Source organism: Notechis scutatus, chromosome 3, assembly GCF_049901735.1.
Source record: "Notechis scutatus isolate UNSWTSFEM ecotype Mainland chromosome 3, rNotScu1.2, whole genome shotgun sequence".
Taxonomy (NCBI): domain Eukaryota; kingdom Metazoa; phylum Chordata; class Lepidosauria; order Squamata; family Elapidae; genus Notechis; species Notechis scutatus.
This window is the reverse complement of record NC_142011.1, coordinates 44,816,580-44,837,160: the sequence shown is the minus strand read 5'-3', so window position 1 is coordinate 44,837,160 and position 20,581 is coordinate 44,816,580. Positions and strand designations below refer to the sequence as shown.

At 38.5% G+C, this 20,581-nt stretch overlaps 1 protein-coding gene across 6 annotated transcripts in view; it reads left to right on the top strand.

Annotated features, from left to right (window-relative positions):
* Nucleotides 1-20,531, top strand: part of RASSF5 (Ras association domain family member 5) — an 85,784-nt gene extending 65,253 nt beyond the window's left edge. For 3 of the 6 annotated variants that reach the window (XM_087959640.1, XM_087959642.1, XM_026676782.2), the window contains 5 exons: nucleotides 9,928-10,041; nucleotides 13,318-13,615; nucleotides 16,453-16,568; nucleotides 17,828-17,984; nucleotides 18,085-20,531. In XM_087959640.1, the coding sequence (XP_087815766.1) occupies nucleotides 9,928-10,041; nucleotides 13,318-13,615; nucleotides 16,453-16,568; nucleotides 17,828-17,980 (681 nt within the window). In that variant the 3' untranslated portion in view covers nucleotides 17,981-17,984; nucleotides 18,085-20,531. Of the gene's footprint in view, nucleotides 1-9,927; nucleotides 10,042-13,317; nucleotides 13,616-16,452; nucleotides 16,569-17,827 lie in introns of all 6 variants that reach the window. The other 3 variants (XM_087959639.1, XM_087959641.1, XM_026676781.2) reach the window with 1 other exon arrangement.
* Nucleotides 20,532-20,581: the final 50 nt, after the last annotated feature.

Sequence of the window (20,581 nt, the reverse complement as noted above, 5' to 3'; positions counted from 1 at the left end):
CTGAGGGAGATACACCTGGTGGAACCTAGAAGAAGGCCCTTCTCTGTAGTGGCTCCATCTCTCTGGAACATCATTCCACCTGAGATTAGAATGGCCCCCTCATTAATACTAATCTGAAAGGCACTGAAGACCTGGTTTTGCCAGCGGGCCTGGGGAACCCAGAGAGGGATAGAACCCATCAGATGGCTAGTGTGATCCGCTGTCGTTGGGGTGGGGGATGGGAGTTGGTTTTTGTTTTTTTGTTTTGTTTTTTTGTTTTCCCAAATTTTGTTCTATTGTACTTTACTAATTTGTTTCTTTTTGTTAGTTCTTATTGTTTTTTTTTATTTTTGTTTTAAATATGATTTTACATTGTGTAAGCCGCCTCGAGTTGCCATGGGCGAATAGGCGGCAATATAGTAGTTTCTTCCCCAAACCCCAAAAACTTTAACCTTAGACTGTCTACTATTGACCTCATCCCTTTCCTAAGAGGCCTGTAGGGGGCGTGCATAAGCGCACCAACGTGCCTACCGTCCCTGTCCTATTGTTTCTCTTATTCTTTTATTTTTCTTATATGTACCCATTTCATGTATTCACAACTATGTATACATTTATACTTATTATCTTGTAAACAATTGGCAAATCAAATAAATAAATAAATAAATAAAAATAAATAAATATAAATCAAATAATAAATAAAAAATAAATAAATAAATAATAAATAATAAATAAATAAATAAATAAATAAATAAATAAATAAATAAATAAATAATAAATAAATAAATAAATAAATAAATAAATAAATAAATAAATAAATAAATAAATAATAATAATAAATGTATTGCTCTGCTACTACTGATACATTACTTACTGTTTTGGAGGTTAGTAAAGCTGCTCAGAGTCAGCCATAACTGAAAAAGCTCATAAGCCCAGTAGAATAAATAAACTAACACTTGGAAAAAACAGACTTAAGTTTTGTTTCTATTCTGCTTCATGATATCACCATGCTGCTTTCATGTCTGTTCAGCTTCTACCAGTCCCAACCAGAATAATCAATGATTATGAATGTTACATTTTAAAACATGTGTCTTCAGGTAGCCAACCCCTATTTAAATCATATGAACTCCTGCTCCAAAATTGTGCCTTATTTAATAAGTAAGTGATGACAGTTAACATTCTTAGGGCTTGAACAGGTTCTTTAAAGGAGAAGCAATTGCTTCATTGTTTGTTATTCTTCTCCATTTGATGTACTTTCTATATTGGAAGAAGTATTTCTAAGGAAGTGTGGGTTTTATGGCCTTTCATTCTGATGAGTTATTTTAAGACCTAAAAGATAAAAAAGTCAACAGAAAGAATCACACCTTATTGAATAATTACACATCACTCTCTCTGTTTCTGATCTCGCAGTCAGATCAGAAGTCAAAATTATGTGCCAAGTTATTTTTTTAGTTTTCCAATAATCACTACTGATTCATTCTTTAATAAAAATGATGTTATACTTTTTATATAAATGCTGCTTTTAAAATTCCCAGTTAGATGTGCTGTATACATATATATATCTGTTTTGCTCTTACTTTTCTTCAACGTCTTTGCACACAGTTGAACTTACTCTAAAAATATATAGCAACCTTTGCCTATATTATAGTTTTTACTGTAGTAAGAGGTAGCTTACCTGTTGATGACCCTTTTGATCAATCAGTGGTCAAAGGGCTGGGTGTTAATCTGAATTTGGGTTGTTTTGGAGATACTGCAGAAGCACATTCCAAATGTGAGGGTAACTGCTTCCATTTAGAAACATTACTTCCTTCTCGGGTCCTTCAGAAATGAGCAGTTCCCAAGGCCTCCTGATAAAGAAGTTTGCATCCACAACAGGAATCTGAAGTTTGACATTTTAAAAAAAAGATCATTTATCTTTTTTAAAAATAATAATAATTTTTTAAAAATAATGAAGTTGGGCTCCAGTAGTTTGTTCTCTTCTTGCATGTACCATTTCTGGTTAATGCTGGCTCCTTTGTTTATACAGAGTTCAGGATCTTATTCTTTGAGGCAAGAGATAAGTATTCTTTCTGTAATCAGAGACTGCAATTGTTTAAAATAATATTTTTAATATTTTTCATCACTGTTTTATTTTGCTTATTATTATTTTTTTTTTGCTGTTTCAGATGTGCTAAGTCTAAGACTTAATATATCTTACCTGTTTTGAAATGGTTGGGAATCATACTCTTGATTTGAGGTGAAGCACTTTGGGGCCACAAAGAAGTTGCTTAGCATTATGTATGCCCCTCAAAATGCTCTGTTTTGCTCTTGAGTTTGGGCCAGTAGTTTCCAGCTAGTACAATATAATGTTTTGGATCATATTTTCTAAGCAAACATTTCTCTAGCTTGATTCAAGCAATGACTGGGATTGGTTTTGTTTTTTGTCTATCATCTGATATCAACTCAGAGACTTTTCCACGGAGCACAATTCACGCATTCAGCTACACATCTGATGAGGGCTGAAGGCATATAATTAGGGAGTCTAAATGAACTGCAATTGGCAGCATCATTTGTTTCTGCTTTAAAGCAGCTTTCTCCAAGCTGATCATTTTCAAGGGCTTTTATATTCAGTGCTAGCTGTATAGTAATAGTTTAACACAGGGGTCCCCAACCACCGGTCTGCGGACCGGGACCGGTCCGCGGAACAACTCCTACCGGGCCGCTGGCTTGCTGGGCGCCGCCATCTTTTTTTGATGAAAAGTGCTTCGGTGAGCTTTTCCGGGTAGAAAGCTCACCGGAAGCACGTTTCATCAAAAAGATGGCGCGCCAGCTGATGCCGGTACCGGGCCGTGGCGCCCAGCTGATGCCGGTACCGGGCCGCGGCGTAAAAAAGGTTGGGGATCACTGGTTTAACACAATTGGAAGGTACTTGGTTGGGGAGAACTGCTCTGAAGTATATGTGGCGATGGATATTGAAGCCATTGTGTATGGTTTTTCTTTTCAACTCCTGAATTTGGGTTAGAAGCAAAAAGAAGATAATTTTTATTCCACAATTTTATCACTTGTGTCATTCCAATCTAGATTAGAACCTCACAACTTGATTTAAAAAAACAAATAAAGAGAAAAATAGTCAGCTATATTCAAGATAATGTAATTTGACATCTGAAGGATGTGAGCGTAACCTTTGGGAATCTTTTGGGTTATAAAAGAGAAGTCCTCAGAAGGGTGAAGGATCTGATCAAAGCTTAGCATTTTACCAACCAAAAGAATCTTAAAGGGGGGGGGGGAATGACAAATTGTGAGCTTAGGAATGGATAAAATAGAAAAAAATCTCCCCAGTTCTAAATAGAACTCAGCAATTTGTTACTATTTGTTCTTTAGAAACACAATGGAATAGTAGTGCACCTAACCTGCTCATATCCGATACTGATTTTTAGGTTATGATGATGTCATGAAATTAGTTCACTTTCTCTTCCATGTGACTGCACAAACATGGACACTGCATCTGTCGGGAGTTTTTTTGTGATTATTTGCTAGGATAAAATGTTGTAAGATGCTAGGAAGGAGTAAGCTTGTTGGTGAAAAGGGAGGTGGAAACTATGCAGGACAGAAAAAGTTAGAAATCTTTTAAGTGAAATAAGCAGCACTGGGAATTCTTGGCTCAAGGTGAGCCTCAGTTGGGGATATTTATGGCACATTGTATCAACTATTACGTATCTGGTTATGAATATGCTTTTTTACAGGATAGCAGTTATTCTCATCTGGGGAGAACTTAACCACCTGCTGCATGATTGTGACTGGCTTAGTGCAGACAGTCTGAAATAAAGCTTCTGCCTGGCCTAGTGTGCAGAATGTTATTCATAATGAATCTAGAAGCACTGAGCATTGTACATTTTACAGTAAGGTTCTTAGTAATCATGGTTATCAGAAAGTCCTGAAAAATATATGACCAAAGCTAAAAACATAATACAGTGCAAAAGGTTTAGGGTAAGCAACTGTAAGTTGATTTTGAATTAAGTATCTGTGGGAATTGCTATCTGTTTCCTCGCGCGCGTGCAAGGACAACGGGCCTTCTGGTAGTTGTTTGTAACACGAGGCGAGGGACAAGGTCGAAATGTTGCCACTTCTTACCCAGAATTGTAGCAAACTTAAACTTTACAGCTTTGTATTCTCATATGGTATTTTGTGTGATGTAATGAGTTTGTAACAACACACTAACAAAAAATTGCAAACGTTAACAAAGATTGCTTCTAATAAAAGAGGGTGTCAGAGCCTGCCCTGGGCTCTCATCCCGATTGGCTTCAAGACGACTGCCTCAGTGTCTTCATTCATGAGAGACCACCATAACTGGTGACCCCGACGTGATCATCTGCGAGGTGGTACGTCTTTGGACCATCCATACTCATCGGCTGGCATAGCCTTGGTATACCTCATCCCTGATTCGATCGCAGGCGATCGCCGTGGATCCTCGTGAGTATGGGTGGAGGATTCTCTCGGGACCAGAAATTGCACATTGAGGAACTAAGAGAATCAACCAAACGAAATTTTTCCTTTTTAAAAGAGGGGCTCTCTTGAAAAACCCCTCAGTAAAGCCTCTTTAGACACTTCCGAAATGATGGCTGCAGCTATCACCAGAGGTAATAAACCATCTGGTAATTGTTACAATTGTGGGAAGCCTGGTCATTTTAAATCACAATGTCAAGCCCGGCGGGGGGCAGCAAAGCCCTCCGCCAGCAGAGATGCTCGACAGTAGAGGGGCCGGCAGCTAGCCCCTCTCCCAAGGCTGCCCATATACCATCCACTGTGTATGAATTATCAATGGCAGAAGATGTGTTCATATCCTTTCCCCATCTCTGTCAGCACACAGCTTCCTCCTTCTGCCTCCTTCTTCTCCGATAAAACTGCTCTTACAATCTCACCCTCATGCCCTTCTCAAAGGAATCTCTGTGGTTCCCAATCTGCTCTATCCTTCCTCAAAACTCTCAGTCTCTCTCTCTTTTTTTTTAACAAACTTTGTTAATTTTTAAAGACATGCAGAACATGGATACACAGAAACACAAAACATAAAAGCATAAAAAATCTCTTTTCTGAAAGTTGCTTAGTCCCAGGTCAAAACTCTTGGTACAGACACAGATTCAGATTCGTGTTCATTTTGCATACCATTGGCATTTTGCATACCATTGGCATCTTATTGGCATTTTCAATTTTCTACATAGCTTCTCCTCTCTTTTGAATTTTCTCAGTTTTATTTTGTTTATCTCCTCTCAATTCGAATCATAGTTTGTTATTCTTTGTTCTATTTCCAGCTATCCATTTATCTTTCTTCTTTGAAGAAAAACTTCTCCTGTGCACTGAATGGAGTGTGATGCCTTTAACTCTTTCCCCTATATTTGTAATACTTAATATAGAACACATAATTTGCACTGGGATTCTATCTGGTGCATTCTGAAATTGTGCAGTATTGTTATTCATTAGTGTTGATGTTCATTTGTGTCTTGAACATTTGGTACATTGCTTTTCAGTTAAACCACATCACATATTATTGATCATTATTTCATTGCAGTGTTCCCCCTTCTCCTACTTCAGATCTTTCATTTCACAAAAGGTTTCGCTGGGATAACATAGTCTAATCATTGATGTTGACAATCATTTATGTCTTGAACATTTTACCCCTTTCGGTTAGATATCATGCCTTTGTGGAAACACTTATGCTTTCCGGGATTGTTTCCACCCCCCCCCCCCCACATCCCATGTCTTAAATCATTGTTTCATTACAGTACTCTCCTTTTCTTGGCAAAGGTTTCACTAGATTATACTGAGTGTTTTGTCACATTTTGAATTGCATGTTGTTTCCAGTTTTCTATGGTTATTTCTGGATGCAGGTGTAGAAGTGCGGTCTTGTGTGCCTTTCTGAAATCCCTTTTTCAGTGGAATTTGTCTATTATCTCTGGAGAACTTTTGCTTAAGGCCTCTCATCTCTTCCTTTCTCCCTTGCTTCTTCTTCTCCTTGTAAAATATTGGAAAAGAGTGCCTAGGACACCTTTCCCTTCTTGCTTTTCTTTTTTTAAATTTTGATATACAAGTTTCAGTCCATCCACACGTGATGCCATTGTGTAGACATCCCTCGTACAATTACAACAATATTTAGGGGCTATTAATTGGACCCGTCCCTATTTTGGCATTACTACACACATGCTCAACCCCTGTTTGATGTGTTAAAGGGAGGAACCACTCCAGGGGATAAAATTACCATTACAGATCATCAATTAAAAATCACCCAGGACATATAGCACATTATGCAGAAAAGGTGGGTCAACCGATGTCACAACAATGCTCCTATTTCCTTAATCTTGCTCAATACACCCCCTCCTTACCTACTGCTGTATTAACCCAAAAGTCTCAGCACACTAGCAACCTCCTTATCTTAGAATGGATACATCTTCCTCAACACTCCTAAAAATCTCTAAGTCTGTTAAAACTGGTTGTTGAAAATGCAAATGAGGATTGAAAGAGGATTCTGCAGCCTCTATCTGCCCGAGGGGGCTTCCCTCTCGGACTATCTAAAGGCTTGCAGAATCGTGGGAACTGAGGACCATGATTGTTTGTTGCAAGTAGGTGGATGGGTCAAGCAGGGTTGAAGAAGGAAAGAGGAAATCAGGATTTGCAGTCATGATAGGAGCAGGGGAGGTCATAAAAGGGCTCCCTCCCTTCCTTCATGGTCTGCGCAGAAATGTGAGTTGTTAGGATTGGAAACCTGAGGAAAAGGAGAAAGATGAGTTGGGAAACTGAGAAGGGGTGAAGGTGGTTTCTGTGAATGCAAAGTATGTTTGAAAGTAAACAAGAAAGTAGCAAGGAAAAAGAAATGGGAGGGCGACCCTGATGGGCTGGCCTTTCCAGAGAACACAGATTGATTTCATCGAAGTACTAACTCCATACGCATAAAATGCTTTCAACTACTGCCTATCCTTCACTTCAGTCTCTGTCTCTAAAAATCTTCTCTCTCTTTTTGTTACATTGCAACACCTTGTTGCACAGCACCAGCACCCGCTCTTTGTAGCACACATTCGCAGCCACCAACCCTTCCCAGGAATTCTCCAGGAAGGCAATGATATGGCTGATGCGGCAGCCGCAGCTGCAACCGCAGACAGCGCCATCTCTTGCATGATTCTTTCACAACAAACACCCTGGGACAGTCATAGTTATTTTCATCAAAACAAAAAAGCCTTGGCCAGACAGTTTAAATTCAAATTTAAAAATGTCACAGGGTTGCCAGGACTCCAGAATGCATTGAATGTTTGCTTGTTTACTCTTAACTTCCTCAATGAGTCCGGATCCCCCCCATGCACAGCAGCATCACGTCATTTCGCTTCCTCGCCTCATCTTGAACCCAGACCAACGGTATCAGCTTCCAGATCCTCAGTGGAAAGGTCCTGCTGAACTTATAACCTGGGGACGAGGTACGCTGACAACAACAACACCATCTGGGTCCCTGGACGACAAGTAAGGCCTTTTCTACCCAAACCAGCCTTGCCTACATCAGCATCATGAAACTGCCCACTGTATTCATCATTTGCTTCCTGGGTTTCCACATCGTTCCTGCTGATACGACAACCACCCCATCCTCCTGCGATGCCTGCATCAAAACTACTCGCAGCGGAACGAAGACCCAGTCCACCCTGATCTATCATACTTTGAAACGTGAATGCAACTCCACGACAATCTCCCCTTGTTTGCATAACAACACTCAATATGCACGATGCTACACCAAACAAGGTATCCAATGCTACGAACCAAAGGCTGTGGGGCCCATCACCGCCTCACTGTATGTCTATGCCTACAAAGGAGGATCCAGCTCTGACCTTGCCTCAATGTTCTCTACCAGTCAAGCAAAAAATGGGTACATTACCCATAATGTCATTCGGGGGGTTACCAACACTTTTGTGTGTTTTGATGCTTGTTTTGCCATCAACAAAGGCCAAGGTCCTAACGACACTGCAGGAGTCACCTGCGGCTCACACAGCTGGCAAAGATCTTATCTACAGGAAAGGAAATATCTCTTCCAAAAGGTGTCCGGGACTAACGTGGGGGCCACCACTGTTTACAACTACTGATACACCCCACCTATTGACTCTGCTCAAGTAAGAGGCCCTCAAAATATTAATATCACTGTTAAATCAAGCTCTACTTCATGTACCACTGACAAATGTAATCCTATTTGCTTGTACACTCACTTACCTGAAACAAGAGGGTACCATACCTCCACATATATATGCTCAATAGAATTATAAGGTTGCAAGCTGTATTAGAAATTATAACCAATGAAACTGCTCTTGCTTTGAAAACATTAGCTAAAGAAAGTGCATTGTCTAGAACATATATCATGCAAAATCGTTTGGTGTTAGATTATCTCCTTGCCAAAGAAGGAAGAGTGTGTGGAAAATTTAACCTTAGTAATTGTTGTATTGAAATAGATGATAGTGGAAAAGTTATTCAACAAATCACTGATAGAATGATCAAGATTGCGCATGTACCTGTACAAACATGGAATGGTCTTGATTTTAGAGACATGTTTGGATCCTGGTTCCCAAAATTACCTGGTTTGCAAGCTATTGTAGCGCTTATTGGTATGATTGCTGCAGGATGTATTATATTGCCTTGTGTATTACCTATCTTTGTACGCACTATTTCTAACAGTTTATCCCTCTTGGCTGAGAAAAAAGCCACTGCACAGGTAATGGCTCTCTGGAATCAACAAATAACTAACACATATCCAAAGACGAGATGGGAGAGCCAACCTGTGATGACCCAGACGAGGACAAGATGTTTGTGATGGTCGAAGAAGTCACGAACGCCATGGATAACATCAGCATACACAGCACTCTTGCCTACGCGCCTAACAAAGGCTGCTGTTGGAACTAAAACATTCCCTGTCTTTTAAAAAAAGAAAAACAGAGGAGATGTGGGAATTGCTATCTGTTTCCTCGGCGCGTGCAAGGACGGGCCTTCTGGTAGTTGTTTGTAACACGAGGCGAGGGACAAGGTCGAAATGTTGCCACTTCTTACCCAGAATTGTAGCAAACTTAAACTTTACAGCTTTGTATTCTCATATGGTATTTTGTGTGATGTAATGAGTTTGTAACAACACACTAACAAAAAATTGCAAACGTTAACAAAGATTGCTTCTAATAAAAGAGGGTGTCAGAGCCTGCCCTGGGCTCTCATCCCGATTTGGCTTCAAGACGACTGCCTCAGTGTCTTCATTCATGAGAGACCACCATAGTATCCATTGTTCCAATTTGTCCATTGAACATATCTGCTCAAGTAGGCAGTTCTTTGCAGTGATTTTAGGAATAGATTCTCAACACTACAAACTGCAGCCCTTTTTAGCTACAGTTAATAGCAGTGTGGGCCTTCTGCACACACACGGAGTGCTCTGTCATAATATGCTTCAAAATATGGCTTCCCCAACAACTTCAGAAGATTGCCCATCAGAGACCTGAGACTTACGTATCATATTTGTTTACAAATTGTCTCCAATGCAGAAGTCTTCCTAAATGTTTCCAGAATTTCCTGAAATTGCATTGTTGAAACTTAGAAACAAATTGCCATTAAATCAAGATATAAGACCTTGTTGATTTTTGGCAATTAGTGAAATAACTTGTTTAAGTCAAACACGCCTATTGTAAAAGGAAAAGAAAGTCATTATCATCAGCCAGCAAAATTTTCAGTTCACTGGGACTTTGCAGAATGACATAATATATAGCTTCTGGCTGTCAAAAGGTTGCCACCTTGCTTTAACTAATGTCATCTTACAACTGCAATGGAGTATCCTGCATTATTATGAAGATCAGATATTAGCTTAGTAGAATGTGTGTTGGTGTTAGGCTTGCTTATGGTTTGTTTGTTATTAAACTTATTATATCATCTACCAAGTTTGCTTGTCTCAGTATTGCTTGTTATCTTTTGTTTTAGAATGTAACAAAGACAGTGGAAGAAGCAAAACCTAAACCTCCTACTATCCAACAGCTGAAAGAGATGATTAGCAATTACAACTCAAAAGTCAACAATTGCTTGCTGATGAAGCTGGTTGGTATTGCAATTCTGGATATTTCCTACTTTTGTTATGGTGGCTCTTAAAACTATTTTCCCTTTCAGCATTTATAATGGGAAGCTTGGCTTAAGTTCTGGGGGAACCTATCTGTCTACTACTCTAGGAGCCTCAGAAAAAGGTGGACATCTCCATCTTTAATAATTGAAATAACAATTAAATCCTGTCTCCTGTTAATTGGCATTGTCTATAAAAAGAATAGCCAAGTTTAGTAGGCTGTGCAATAATTTGGATTCAAATGTGAAACAAATTATGCCTTCACCATATATTTGCAACTTCTTCAACCAAATGCCTCTTTTCCTGTGATCACCCTGTAGTGCAGGAACAGCTGTAGAATATCATGAAAAAGTGTGGTAGCTTTAAGGAGTGCTTTGTATGTCCTTGCACCCTTTGAACCACATTTTGCCTTCAAGTATGAAGTGTTGCACATCCTAATGTTTACTTTCTGAGCTTTGATAAGAAGAATGGCCAGACCAGTTTAACTATCTAAAGTAAAAGTGCTGGTGTTTTATGAGTTATGAAATTTAATAGTTTTTCTCATGACTTCCTCCCTTCTCCTCTGTAGCCTTCAGTAACATGATGAGTGCAAGGACACATTGGTTGTTTGCATGACTTGCATTTGGATTTTCTATTATTTCATGAATCCCTTATAGGCCTTTGGTTAGGATTCTGCTAGTCTGCAACAGATCATAGCAGGAGGCCACCTTATTGAGGAACTCAGATAGATTTTAAATAAAACAAATATTTGTTGTTTATACCTGAACCAAATAGTTTTCATCTGGATTAAAAAGCACTAGCTCTATTCCCCAAGGTTAAGCTGTCTCCCAGGGTTGCGGTATAAGAGAACAGGATGCAAAGAAGATAGATAAATAGGCATAAATCCTTGCTTTAGCAGAGAATTGGCTATACTTCTAACATTGAGTGTACTGTATGTTCCCATAGCACTGATGTTACTGAAATTCTGTGGGATTGGTACACAATTTATTAGCACAAATGAGCAATTTTGGCAGGGATCCTCTTTTAAAGATCTGGTTTATTTACTTTATTTTAATCATGGTTCACAGGGATTCTGATTAAAGCATGATTTTTAAGAGGCTGATCCAAAGGAAAAACACTCTTTGAACTGAGGAGGGTTTGAAGGTATCTCTCTTATCAGCTGAAGTTTCCTCAACCTGCTATTTAAGTGATTTGAGCCATATAGCAGCTGTGGGGTGACTGTTCTGTAGCTAATTTGAGTCTTGCAAACATTCTGTAGTGTCTGCAAATGTTCTCTGAATATCAACTAATGATTTTACCAAAAATAGCTATGCCTGTATTATTTTAGATATTTGAATTGAGAGAAATCCAACTCATCACTTCACAAAGTGGTTCAACATCTGTCTCAGTTGCATTTATGGAAGAACATTTTTTTCCAGCACAGAATAAGTATCAGCCAAAATGCAGAGAGTTTGATAAATTCCCCTTTAGTGTGCATTCTTATGTTTTTCCCCCTTCATCATAGACAAATCCATTTGGCGGGGGTACTGTTTTTCTTATTCAATCCAAAGTATCCTGGATAACTTTCTGATTAATTAGATAAACCAAAGTTATCTATTTATTTAAAGACCTGCATTCTGTCTTTGTAAAGAAAACAACTTGCCACAAAGCATTGTGTGTCTTAAAATACTCCAAAGAAGAATTAGAAGAACACTGCAGCCAAATAACAGACTACGAATCATTGACATTGACTCTCCCAGCTGTGGCTTGACCTTGCTGCCCTTCTGGAGTAGCCAGCTCCTGAAATTGAAAGTGAGATGAAGTAAAAGGACTGCATTCCTTTGCACACCACCTTCCCTCCTAAAAAAAAAATCAGCCGTAGAAACAAGGCAGTACCAAAAGAACTGGAGCAAGTGAAATAAATGAACAAAGTATTCACATCTCGATTCTAAAAAGAAAATAAAAAATTGTACCTAGAGGAATCAAAAACCACGGCTAGACCAGACTTTAGAATTACAGGTCATGTATTGAAACCAGAAAATCCCAGTGATTTTAGTGGATCTTCCCCAAGTATAAATATGAATGGATTCAACAAATGAAGTGTTAATTAGAAAAGGGTGGTGAAACTGGGTACTGTATATACTCGAGTATAAGCCTAGTTTTTCAGCCCATTTTTTGTGCTGAAAAAATCCCCCTCGGCTTATACTCGAGTCAGATTCCCCTCTGAAAAAAAAATGGTGTGGAGTCGCGGCCTCCGGCGGCAGCGACTCCCAACAGCCCCAGCCGGGAAGGGAAAGGCAAAAAGCGCTTTGCCTTTCCCTTCCCGAGGCGGCGGGACTGGGGCCGCTCCGGCGGCAGCGACTCCCAACAGCCCCAGCCGGGAAGGGAAAGGCAAAAAGCGCTTTGCCTTTCCCTTCCCAAGGCGGCGGGACTGGGGCCGCGCCGGCGGTAGTGACTCCTGACTCAGGGGGCCTCCGAGGGAGGGGAAGAGAGTGACTCCTGCCTCCCGCTGTAATCATCTTCTTCTTTTTTTGGGTTAGTGAATCAATTAAACCTTTCATGATAGTGAGATCGTTTCCCAAATTAATTATTTTTATTTTTGAAATTTACCAGTAGCTGCTGCATTTCCCACCCTCGGCTTATACTCGAGTCAATAAGTTTTCCCAGTTTTTTTGTGTAAAATTAGGTGCCTCGGCTTATATTCGGGTCGACTTATACTCGAGTATATACGGTATGTCATGGTAGGATGAATGAGGTAGTACTAACAAGTCTTCCCATTCATAAAGAGAGATTCAATTCAGCAGAATTTTAATCTGGTTTTCTATGTCACTGCCAAAACTGTCCCTCAGCCTGATTATAGACTTTCCATTTAAAATAAAGAGAATAAACAAAGTAATTTCCCATTCCTAGGAGTGACTTCCTTAACTTCAGAACAGTGATGCTAAAGACGGGGATGTTATGTATACATTTAAAAAAAAGCTAAAGTGGTGATTAGAATGGTTATTTTCTTCATTTCTCTCACACATTGAAGCTGCTTGGAACAGCCGAAGAGTATTTGTGAAAATATTTCAGAAAGTGGAATGTCATCGTATGTGGAGCTTCCAGGGTATTACATAGCTCGAGTACGTTAGCTTTAGAAATTGCTTGATTGCAAAAACTTTCAGATTTTCTTCAGAAAAATAATCTGAATTGCTTCTTCCAAGTCATTTAGGAAATAGAGATCAAAGAAAAGATAATTTGCCTTTAACTATTTTTTTTTCATTTTCCCCAATCCCCAGAATGATGATGACACTTACACAGGTTTCATCAAAGTGCACCTAAAACTGAGGCGTCCTGTGACAGTCCCAGCAGGGATTAGGCCACCATCTATTCATGATGCTCTCAAGGAAGTCAACTTAGCTAACATGACAGAGAAAAGAACATCGTTCTATCTACCTTTGGATGCCATCAAACAGTTACATATCAGCAGCACAACAACTGTGAGTGAGGTGATCCAGGGACTTCTGAAGAAATTTATGGTGGTGGACAACCCACAGAAATTTGCACTTTTCAAACAGATGCAGAAAGATGGTCAAGGTGAGAAAGATACAGAATAACAGTTGCAAAGAGCTTCATGTCCTAAAAGTGACAATTTACGCAAGGGAAGTCCATCTTGTTCTGACTCAGCCTTAGCAAGTAATGATAAGTTGCTTACTCGTGAGTACAAACAAACCCCTATTGAAACAGGATTGGAATAGTCTTTTATTCACATGGATAAACAAAAATCAAACATAATTATTTCCAACAGACCTGGCCAAGAAATCCAAATTGCTTGCTGTACCCTAAAAGCGAACAGTTGTCTGTGACAACTAGCTATTCCCAAACCCCTACTATTTATTTCCCAGCCAGGGAGGGCTGGCTAGTGTCCACGTCTGTTTTCATTGATAGTCAGCTTATTGTTTTCCTTTGCTCTCCTCTCTTTTTCTCTCTGCACATATGCGCATCTGGGATAGGCCCCATCTGTTCCCCCCCCTCACTCAGCGCAGGCCCTGAAAACAGCTGCCTCTCCACCTGGGGGGTAGATGGAACGCCCCAGCTCTGCCTCCATCTCTGATGCTGTTTCCTTAAGTTGGCCCAGGCTCTCCCTCAACCTCCTCCTTGTCTGACACTGCAGCTAGCTCTGCTGGCAGCCGAGAGGCCACAACACATCTGTGCTGTCTGTCACAGGTGCTGCCTCTGCTCTGCTCCCTAATAAGTTTGCCAGGTTCTCATCATTTTTTTGTTATATCAGTCTTCTCTATAGCTGATGAGCCCAAACCAGTCAAACAATAAGCAATCAAATCGGTGCTAAGTAAAATTATACAATAAAAGTTGAAATTCTTAAAACAATAAGTGCAAACATTAGAACAAGATTAGGTTTTTTTTTTTAAGGAAAAGCACTAGAGAGCAGAAAATAAAGAAAAATGTTAAATCTAATCAAGCTTTCTTTTGACTATGTTAGCTCTGGGCAGAATAAACTTCAATATGTTAAAACTTTTATTTAAAAAAGTAATAAATCTATTGGAAAGTTACATAGGAAAAGCCTTAAAAATGAAGTTTTAGGGACCTGCTATAGAATCTTTATTTCTATTTTGTTCACAGCATGGCACACATCCAAATACAAGATCAAAAATTTCAAGTCTATTTTCATAGTCTTTGGTAGAAACATGAATGGAATCATGTTCCACTTTTCTTGGAATTAAATATGATTTTATTAGAGTACACATCAGGTTAAATTGATTTTCTCCATGTTGTATTTTGGATTTAATGTACCAAATGAAGAAAACATAGAACTTACTCATTTGGGGATAGTATCTGGAGAAAAAAAATACTTGTTTATAAAGCTTAATTTCTGACAAGTATCTAATCCAATATAGGATGACTTCTAACGTAGGCAACCTTCTAAAGCAGGCTTTAAGAGAAGCTTGCTAAAACACCTTGGATAGTCAATGTCCAAGATCAGTATAAAAGAAATCTTATTGTAATGGGCAGGGATAATCATGTACAGCATGGGACCTCCTAATTTGGAGTTACAAGAACTAAAATAAGGACATACCATATAACTATAGCCTTACCTGAGCTTATATCTCAATGAAAACATTTGCTGCTCAAGCATAGTTTCCCAGATTTACCTTATGACAACTGCAATTAAAATTATATCAAAATTATAAATGGAGAAGTTTTAGACAAGGGGTCAACCATTGCTAGGTTAGATGGTCAATAACTGCATCCATTAAAAATACAGAATTTTGATTTAGATTAGAATCATAGAATTGGCAGCAGCTATTTATGCTGAACCCATTAATTGAATCTAGCCCTTAAGGAACCCAAATTAAAGCATACCGAAAAGGAATGAATTACTCCTTCACATCAATGGCTTCAATGCCAAACCACTCTGGTTATACTTTTTTTTTTTTACTAATATTTAATAGGAATCTTTTTCCTGAAGCTTGAAGATTGAGAATCTCTCGCAGTCTTCTTTTCTGAAGGCTAAGTACTTCCAGTTACTTCAGTTTCTCTTCATAAACAATGATAATTCTCATTGTTCTTCTCTGATTTAGATCTATTTTGTCCAAGTCCTTAATATATGATACCTGGAGGGAGATCTGATTGTGAAGTGGAATGTGGTGCAAAACTAAGCTAACTGGCTGTTTGTAGTTATTTTATACTGCAAATTTCTTTTCAATTTGTAGTCGACTAATATTCCAAAATCTTTTTACAAATGTTACTGTCAAACCAGATATCCTCCATCTTACATCTGTTTTCTAATTGCATTTTTTCAGTAATTGCCATTAATTCAGTTTGGTTATTATCTGTTCACTTTTCTAACCTATAAATATCACTTTAAATTTTATTTCTGTTTTCTATTTGTGTTATCTGTACATTAGTAAACATTCCTTCCCTCTCTTCCTCCTGTTAAAAAAAAAAAAAGGATACAGGGCCCATGATTGAACCTCATGTTTTTCCACTTTATACCTCTCTGCAATTCTTTAACCTAGAGTTGTTTTCTTTCCTATGATGACTTTCAGTAAGGGCAAACAGTTGGTGTTCATGTCCAATTTTGAAGAATGAACTTATAAGTGTTTGAAATTGCTATAAAGGAAGAGTGAAAATCCTTAATGAGAAGCAGTTGCAGCCTTTTCTATCTATTCTTCTAGAGCAGGGGTGTCAAACTTGTGGCATCATGTGATGTATTGGGACTTTTTTCCCCTTCGCTAAAATGGGCATGGGTGTGGCCAGTGTGTGATGCATCTGGCCTGCGGGCTACGAGTTTGACAGCCATCTCCTAGAGGATCTGTGCATATGCCTGGCTATAATTACATGTGCAAACCTGAAGAAATTTGCAGTTTCTTTTCAAAGATCCTAAGTGATTTTTGTTGCCTTATCTTTTGCAGTTCTTTCCCAGAAGCTTCCAGTCACAGAATGTCCTTTGTATCTCCGGCTCCTAGCAGGCCCTGACACAGATATTCTGAATTTTGTGTTGAAGGAAAATGAAACAGGAGACGTTGAGGTAGGTCTGATTGCTATGTAGTTTTTGTATTATTCCTAACTTGCAAAGGCACACAGAAATAGAACCACATCACACAAGCAGTGATTTGAATCTATAGGAGAGAATCCGAGTGGGTGGAAAAGCAACTGTTCCATCTTATTAGTTCTTATAATAAACATAATTAGATACTTGTACTCCAAAATAAGTATAATATTAAAGCAAATACAGAAGCAAAGGGCATTTCATGTCTCATTTAATTACCCTTTTTAAATATTAAACCTGATTAAAAAAGTTTAATTACACAGGACAAAATAATCTTCCTGCAGAGTACTGAAAGAGTTTAAAATCCAGCTATATATAACTAAATGTTCAGGCTTCAGAACACAGATTAACCAGGCCCCAATGAAGACATTCTTTTGTGGTTCAGAAGTACAGGACTAAGAAATAAAGGACCAAGCTCTGAGTCATAGGAATGATTTCCAAACTGAAAATAAGCCAGTCTTCCAAACCTTGGAAATAATAGTTCAAGATGCATTCCTTAAATATGGATTGTTTGGAAGTTCCCAGAGGAGAATTTCTTGGCTGATGATGAAAGAAATCAACTTTCTTTCCTATAAACCCTCTGGGTTTATAGATAATGTCCTCAGCTTTTACTCATAGAAATAGCTTGGTAATTTGTCTTATTGCCATCTGGCTGGAGAATTCTGGGAGTTGAAATCCACAAGCCTTAAAGTTGCCAAGGTTGGAGACCCCTGTTCTAGACTATAGTTACTTGTTTAGTCATTATTTATCGCTGAAATTCAAAGAAGGTGTAGACAGCTGGGTCTAGTTCATAACTGAAATTGAAAGTTTACCTGCTGGATACTTACAATAAAAAGGATTTTGTACATTTTTACAAAATAAATAAATTTGGGTCCTCTCTCTCTTGCACACTGGAATTGTGTGTGTGATACTCCCAGAGAGCCAGATGGCAATAAGACAAATCTTAAAGTTGCTAAGTTTGGAGACCTCTGGTCTAGAAAATCATCTTTTGCACATCTGGACCTTTTTATGGTTGAAAGTTAGACAACTACCATGTGTATAATCTTTCCTACAGGTAGTTTCTGTTATTTATCCTGATAGTTTCAGAGTAGCAAGCTCATGACTTGAGGGAAAGTAGGATTACAAAGGATTCATTATTTTGGGACGGGTTTTCTTCTGGCAAATTAAACTTGTTGCAACTGACATTTTTTGCAGGTTACAATAGCGTTTCCCCCCCCCCTCTCTGTTTACTTCTTTAGTGGGACAACTTCTCTATCCCAGAGCTACAGAATTTTCTAGTAATACTAGAAAGGGAAGAAAAAGACAAAATCCAGCAAGTGCAAAAAAAATACAGCAAGTTTAAACAAAGACTGCAAGAGGCCTTGAAAGAAGCAAATGGGAAGCCCGGATAAACAAGTATGGCTGGCAAAAAAACCCTCAATTTTAGAGTCTTAATAAATAATTACATATATTTAAAAGAAATAGAAACAAAACTGAACAACTTTTTCTTTCTCAGGACACTTTTCTGTTTGGTTGTAACCCAAGCTTTGCTTAGAACTGGTAGTTACAGAAAAGGGAAACTGACTCTCTAGTACCAGAAGTGGTGGCTGCTTTTCCTTCTCCATGGTCGTACTGCCTGGAAACCCTGCAATGATGCTGAATGTCTACTTTATTTGGTTGGTTTATTGTACAAATGTTAAGGCTGGACTCAAATGGCTATCTTCCCTTCCTGCCATCCTGATACCTCACCTGTGGATTTGTGTTATGTGCAGTAGACATGTGTAGTAAATGTGTTCTCTGTAGTCAGTTCATCCACATAACCATCAGCAAACAGAAGAACCTTAGTCTGCTACAAGTGAGACACATTATAAAAGATGCTAAACGTATTGTTGCACTAGAAAAACAAAGTGAACAATTGCCAAGGAAGTGGCAGAATATCAGCATGGCTTCAGGAATGAGCTGTGGACGCGAGAAAGAGGACATTTCTTGGAGGAAAAAAATCCTTCTGATTTTAGGATTCTGATATAAATAGGATGTGGCATAGCCCTACTGTTGGAACCACCTTTGCCCTAATGCAGAATCAGTTCTGAAGGCTTTGGCAGCTGATTGTTATAGTTACCTTTATTAATATATGTTGGAAGCATTAGTCACGTATAATCCTAGAATTTATGTGAAACCTCTGAAAAGAAATAATCTGAGGTGCTATTGATACTCAAATAATAGAAAATGAGTTGCAATTTGCAACTGCTTCAGCTTACTGGCTCTTTCACTTTGCAGGATCATGCCACCTGATTAAAGGTGTAAGTTCCAAATAGCTGACTCTTCTGTTTCTGTTTTGGAAACCTAAACTTGAGAAATAAAAAATAAATGTGACAATAGAACAAATATTATGAAAAATGGGCAATGCATTTAAAAACATGGGCACTGTTAACTAAACTCTTACAGTTATATAGAATTTCCTGTTTGACTGTTCTGTTGTAGTTGCAGGTGTATGGGAACAACTCCTGCAAGATGATATTTGGAACACGACTCTGAATTATGCACTCGCTTATAATAGAAATGGATAAATTGGGAATGTATATGGCAACTGTGGGGGAGTCAAGCACAGCTTACAAATGAATTAGATTGTCTCGCATTGGAGTGGCCGGTATTGGAGTGGCTGCGGTTTGCTAGATGGTGTAGAATAAGAGACATTATTCTCCTGTTTATAAGATTGGGTGAGACCAATGATTCCTTCATTTTTTTCCTGCTCCACCCTTTTCTGAGTATAGTTTCAACAAGAGTTCATCGAGTCAAACTAGGATTCATGCATTTCCCCTTTGAGGGCTAGCTTAAGCATGCATGAGCCATTTAATCCAGTATGTAAATTGTCTTGACTCGGCTGACTGAGCAAACTCAAGACTCCCTTTCCTTGCTTTGCAAATATTTGCCTGTTGTTTGAAACAAACAGGATCATTTTTCTTACATTAATTTGATAATTCAGCCAGTACCAAGATTCTAATTTTATTAGGCCAAGAGTTAATCTGTTGTCAGAACCCAACAAAGCCTTCTTTGAAGATTGTTTAAGCATATGAGGGCGGGGGCATATGAAGGGGAAAAGATGTTTCCAACTCTGGCATTGTGGGGTTATGTATAGAGGTGTATCTTGCAATTAAAAGAAATTAATCACATGGGAGAAGCAAGGAGAAAATTTAACTAAGTTCATGCTGAAGCAAAACTACACAGAAACTGTAGATGAAATAAAAATGTGAAACCCCAGGAGTTTATTGTGTCTACATAATTAGAGAAAAGGAAGAGTGAAGCCAGTTTTGTTAAGTCATTAAAGATATTCTCTCCAAGAGGGATATTATATATTCTGTTTTATTTTCATCAAAGAGGGAGGAAAACTGTTTCCTGCTCTTCCCTTTGGCATGTCTTGAACATTTCTATAGAAGGCATGGCTTCTTATGCAATTGATGTTAATGCTGCTGACTAAGCCTCCTGTATATAGGCAGGTGGGTGTTTTTTTTTTAATATTATATAACTAGGGGCATTAAGCTGAGGGGAAAAAAAGATGATGCTTAGATTGGGAGAGAATGAAGAGCCATTTGATCTGTGGTAGAACAGAAGCCTTAGGTGTGGAGGCCCCTACTTAAAAAGCGCGGACTACTGCTAGCAGTGCCTTTGTTTAGTATATTATGTTGCTTGCATCTGTTTGTGTGTGTGTGTGTGTGTGTGTATTTTTGTTCAGAATGGTCAGCTACAAACACATATACAGTCTGTATAGAATGGAATTAGTGAAAGCTTTTATGTGGGCAAATTAAATACATTTTTGCAATGCTGTAATTTATTTTTACTACTGTTTCAGCCCTGTGACTTTTTTAATGTCACCATCTGACTTTTTTTTAAGTTCCTTCTCAATTTGGTTATATGATGCAAACTGTGTAAGAAACTATTAAAATAAAGGATATCTGATATGAAGAATGAGTTCTTCCCTCTTAACTCTTTTGTTGGGTCCACTTAAGGTTACACAC